The 4,481-nt window shown below is 51.3% G+C and overlaps 1 protein-coding gene across 1 annotated transcript in view; it reads right to left on the reverse strand.

Annotated features, from left to right (window-relative positions):
- OPRL1 (opiate receptor-like 1) overlaps positions 1 to 4,057 on the reverse strand; it is a 6,405-nt gene extending 2,348 nt beyond the window's left edge. Inside the window, exon 1 of the mRNA XM_010836535.1 lies at positions 3,825 to 4,057. Coding sequence (XP_010834837.1) covers positions 3,825 to 4,057 — 233 coding nt within the window. The remainder of the gene's footprint in view (positions 1 to 3,824) is intronic.
- Positions 4,058 to 4,481: the final 424 nt, after the last annotated feature.

Consider the following 4,481-nt stretch of genomic DNA (forward strand, 5'->3'; position numbering starts at 1 on the left):
GGTGATGGTGGCGGTGGTGGTGATGGTGGTTGTAATGGTGATGGTAGTGGTGATGGTGGTGGTGATGGCGGCGGTGGTGGTGATGGTGGTTGTAATGGTGATGGCGGTTGTGGTGGTGATGGCGGTGGTGGTGGTGGTGATGGCAGTGGTGCTGCTACTGCTACTCTTACTGGTGGCAGTGATGGTGAGGGTGATGGTGGTGATGGTGGTGGTGGTAACTGAGGTGGCAGTGATGTTGGTGGTGGCAGTGATGGTGGTGGTGGCAGTGATGGTGATGGTGGCAGTGATGGTGGTGGTGATGACAGTAGTGGTGGTGATGGCGGTGGTGGTGGTTGTAGTGGTGATGGTGGTGGTAGTGGTAGTGATGGCAGTGGTGCTGCTGCTGCTCTTACTGGTGGCAGTGATGGTGGGGCAATGGTGGTGGTGGTAACTGAGGTGGCAGTGATGGTGGTGGTGGCAATGATGGTGGTGATGGTAGTGGTGGTGGTGATGGCGGTGGTGGTGATGATGATGGTTGTAGTGGTGGTGGTGGTAGCAGTGATGGTGGTGATGATGGTGATGGCGGTGGTGGTGGTGATGGTGGTTGTAGTGGCTGAGGTGGCAGTGATAGTGGTGATGATGGTGATGGTGGTGGTGGTGATGGTGGTGGTAGTGGTAGTGATGGCAGTGGTGCTGCTGCTGCTACTCTTACTGGTGGCAGTGATGATGGGGTGATGGTGGTGATGGTGGTGATGGTGGTAGCAGAGGCAACAAGGTTCCATGTCTATTAGGCTACCATGAAGGAATCTGGGGTTTAGTTCTGCATCTTAGAGAGGGATTAAGAATAATCCCAAAGAGGCCTTAATTATGACAGAATAACAATGATAATGATGATGGCACATGCCTGTGCCAAGTTCTTCATTTGAGTTTTATCTCATTTAAGATTTCAAAACTGCTAGTTTGATGCCCACTCTGTACATGAGGATATTCAGGCTCAGAGGATCTAAATGGCCTTCTCAATGCCATAGAGCTGATAAAGGGAAAAGTGAGTCAGAAGAATTAGGAGAGAAGCCACAGACAGGAGAAAAGATTTGCCAAAAACACATCTGATACAGGACTGCTAATACTCAACAATAAGAGGCAACCTGGTTAAAAAATGGGCCAAAGACCTTAACAGAACCTCACCAAAGAATATATACAGACAGCAAATAAGCACATGAAAAAATGCTCCACCTCATATGTCATCAGAGAAATAGGAATTAAAACAACAACGAGATACCACCACATACCTATTAGAATGACCAGCATTTGGAGCTCTGACCCACTAAATGCTGGTGAGGACATGAAACAGTACAGCCACTTTGAAAGACAATTGATAGTTTCTTACAAAGCAGACTCTTTCCATAAGATGCAGCATCACCTACCCTTTGATATTTCCACAAATGAGTTGAAAACACACCCAAATAAAAACCTACATATGGATGTTCACAGCAGCATGATTCCTAGTTGCCAAAACTTGGAAGCAACCAAGATGTCCTCCAGTAGGTGGATGGATAAATAAACTGTGGCTTATCCAGAAAATGGAATATTATTCAGCAATAAAATGAAATGAGCTATCAAGCCATGAAAAGACATGGAAGAAACTTACATGCATATTGCTAAATGAAAAAAAAGCCAATCTTAAGAGGCTACAGACTGCATGATGCCAACATTCTGGAAAAGGCAAAACTATGGAGAGAGTAAAAAGATCAGTGTTTGCCAGGGGTTGGGAGGTAGCAAGGCTGAGGAGGATTTTTAGGGCAATGAAACTATAGATTGGCATGATACTATAACTGTAGATGAGTGTGCAAGCTCAGTCGTGTCCAACTCTTTGTGACCCTGTGGACTGTAGCCCACCAAGCTCCTCTGTTTGTAGGGTTTTCCAGGCAAGAATACTGGAGTGGGTTGCCATTTCCTTCTCCAGGGGATCTTCCCAGCCCAGGGATCAAACCCACACCTCCTACGTCGCCTACATTGGCAGGCAGGTTCTTTTACCACCAAGTCACCTGAGAAGCCCCATAATTGTAGATACATATCATTATGTATTTGTCCAAAGCCACAGAAAGTATAACACCAAGAGGGAAACCTAACGCACACTATGAATTTGGGGGGATTATGATGTGTTGATGTAGGTTCATCAGTCGTGAAAACGTCCTGTTCTGGGAGGGATGTTGATAATGGGGGAGATTAGGCCTGGGGACCGGAGGGCAGGGACTATATGGGAAACCTCTGTACTTTCTGCTCAATTTTGCTGTGAACCTAAACTATTCTAAAAAATTGCCTTTAAAAAGAGCAGGGCCAGGCTTCCCTGGTGGCTCAGTGGTAAAGAATCCACCTGCCAATACAGGAGACACGGGTTCAATCTCTGATCAGGGAAGATTCCACATGCCACAGAGCAACTAACCCTTGCACCACAACTACTGAGCCTGTGCTCTAGAGCTCAGGAGTTGCAGCTACTGAGCTGTGCACTGCAACTGCTGAAGCCCGCGCGCCCTGGAGCTCATACTCCTCAACAAGAGAAGCCTCTGCAATGGGAAGCTCATGCTCCACAACTAGAGAGTAGCCCCCACTTGCTGCAACTAGAGGAAAAAGTGCGTGCAGCAACGAAAACCCAGTACAGCTAAATAAATACAATTAAAAAAAGAAGGGACAAACCCACCCCCAGGTGCCACATTCACCCACAGCAAACCCTCCAGCCACAAGAGGCATGTGAGTCTGGTACCATGGTCTCAGCAATGAGGGAGGGGCGCTGCTCCTCGCAGGTCTGTGTCTGAGTGCACAAGTGAGACACACCAGCACATACAAACATACAAGGGCATGCTCAAACACATGCACACATATGGACACAGATACAGACACAAGGTCATGTGTACTTGCACTGTGCGGCACACTCACCTGTGCACACATGCATGTGTTCAAGCTCATTCATGTCCATGCTCACACATACAAACGTGTGTGCTCACATGTATTGTAGCCATGCATACAGATGCATGTACAAGGTGCAGTACACACTGAGTATGCACACACCCAGATGTGCACACACTCTCATGCATGTACTCGTGAACAGTCAGTCACATGCTCACATGTGCATGTACATATATGCACATACACACACATGTGTGACTCCATGCAGTCCCAATGCCATCCCCACACATTGTTCCCACCCTGTCCCCACACTCTTCCCCCATGCCCTTACCACTCCGGTTCCCCATGCTGTGCTCTCACGCTGTCTCAGCCATCCTTCCACGCTGCCCCCACACTGCCACCTATGATGTCCTCTAGCAGCTTGGCTGTCACTCTTGACCCCATGAGTATTCCCACTCTGAGCACCAGCAAATGCTGGAACCAGCCCAGACACCAGCAGTAAACTCAGCCCTGGAGCTGGAGGAAGGGTCTTCGTGCACCTCCCTGGCATGGGCCCTGGATCACCCTGACAAGAGGTGCCTCCTGGGATCACTGGGGGGCCCATGAGATACTCGCTCAGCAGCTTGGCCAGGAGCCTGGCCCATGGCTGAGACCTGGAAGTCATCTCTCAGAAGTCAGGGTGACACACCATCTGGGGCAGAGTGGCACCTCCTCCCTCACCCAGACTACCCCCTCCCCGAGTCAGGCGCCTCCACCCCGAGGAACTGAGCACCCAGGGCCTAAGGACTGACCCTGCCCAGTGACAGGGTGACCAGGAACTGAAGGGGGAGGGGCAGAGCCCCCCTGCCAGACCCACCCAGAGCAGGCCCTTTTTATGCCCCTTGGAGCTGCCCAGGACTCACCTGCAGTTAACTTGGGGGAGGGGGGGACACCCAGCTTACCTGAGGATGACGTACATGACGAGACAGTTTCCCAACAGCCCCCCGATGCACACAGCCAGGTAGAGCCCCAAAATGGTGACCTTGAGCCCAAGGGGCAAGAAGGCGCCGTGGCTGGCGTTGAGCAGCAGGTGAGGGGGCAGCAGACTGTGGTTGGCGCTCAGGAGGGACAGGTTGCCCTGCAGGTGCTCTTGGTAGAGGACCTCCCAGAACGGGGCAGGGAAGAGGGACTCCATGCCAACACCCCGCACAAAAAGCCCTGGGAAAGCACAGGGACACGTGAGCACAGCACCCCACACCTACCCAGCCCCAGGCCACAGACGTGGAGATACACGTATGTGCGCGCGCACACACACACACACACACACACACACACACACACAGTAGCAGCTGGAGACATGCAAACGTGTATGCCCAGACAGGGACACGCAAACACAGGCGACATGTGCACACTCAGGGACACAGTCTCAGCTGGCCTGCGGTTCTCTCACGGTGTGCGTGGAGGTGGTTACACCAGGGACAAATGTCCAGCCACAGGGGCTCACGGATACATAGTGCGCACACACACACAAACCCACCCTCGTGCACATGCAGGCACAAAAGCAACGAAGACACACCCAGAAACACCTGGAACACAGGACACAGGGCAACTAGTGCAGG

This window comes from Bison bison, unplaced genomic scaffold (assembly GCF_000754665.1).
Source record: "Bison bison bison isolate TAMUID 2011002044 unplaced genomic scaffold, Bison_UMD1.0 scf7180017864063, whole genome shotgun sequence".
In the NCBI taxonomy this organism is placed as follows: Eukaryota; Metazoa; Chordata; class Mammalia; order Artiodactyla; family Bovidae; genus Bison; species Bison bison.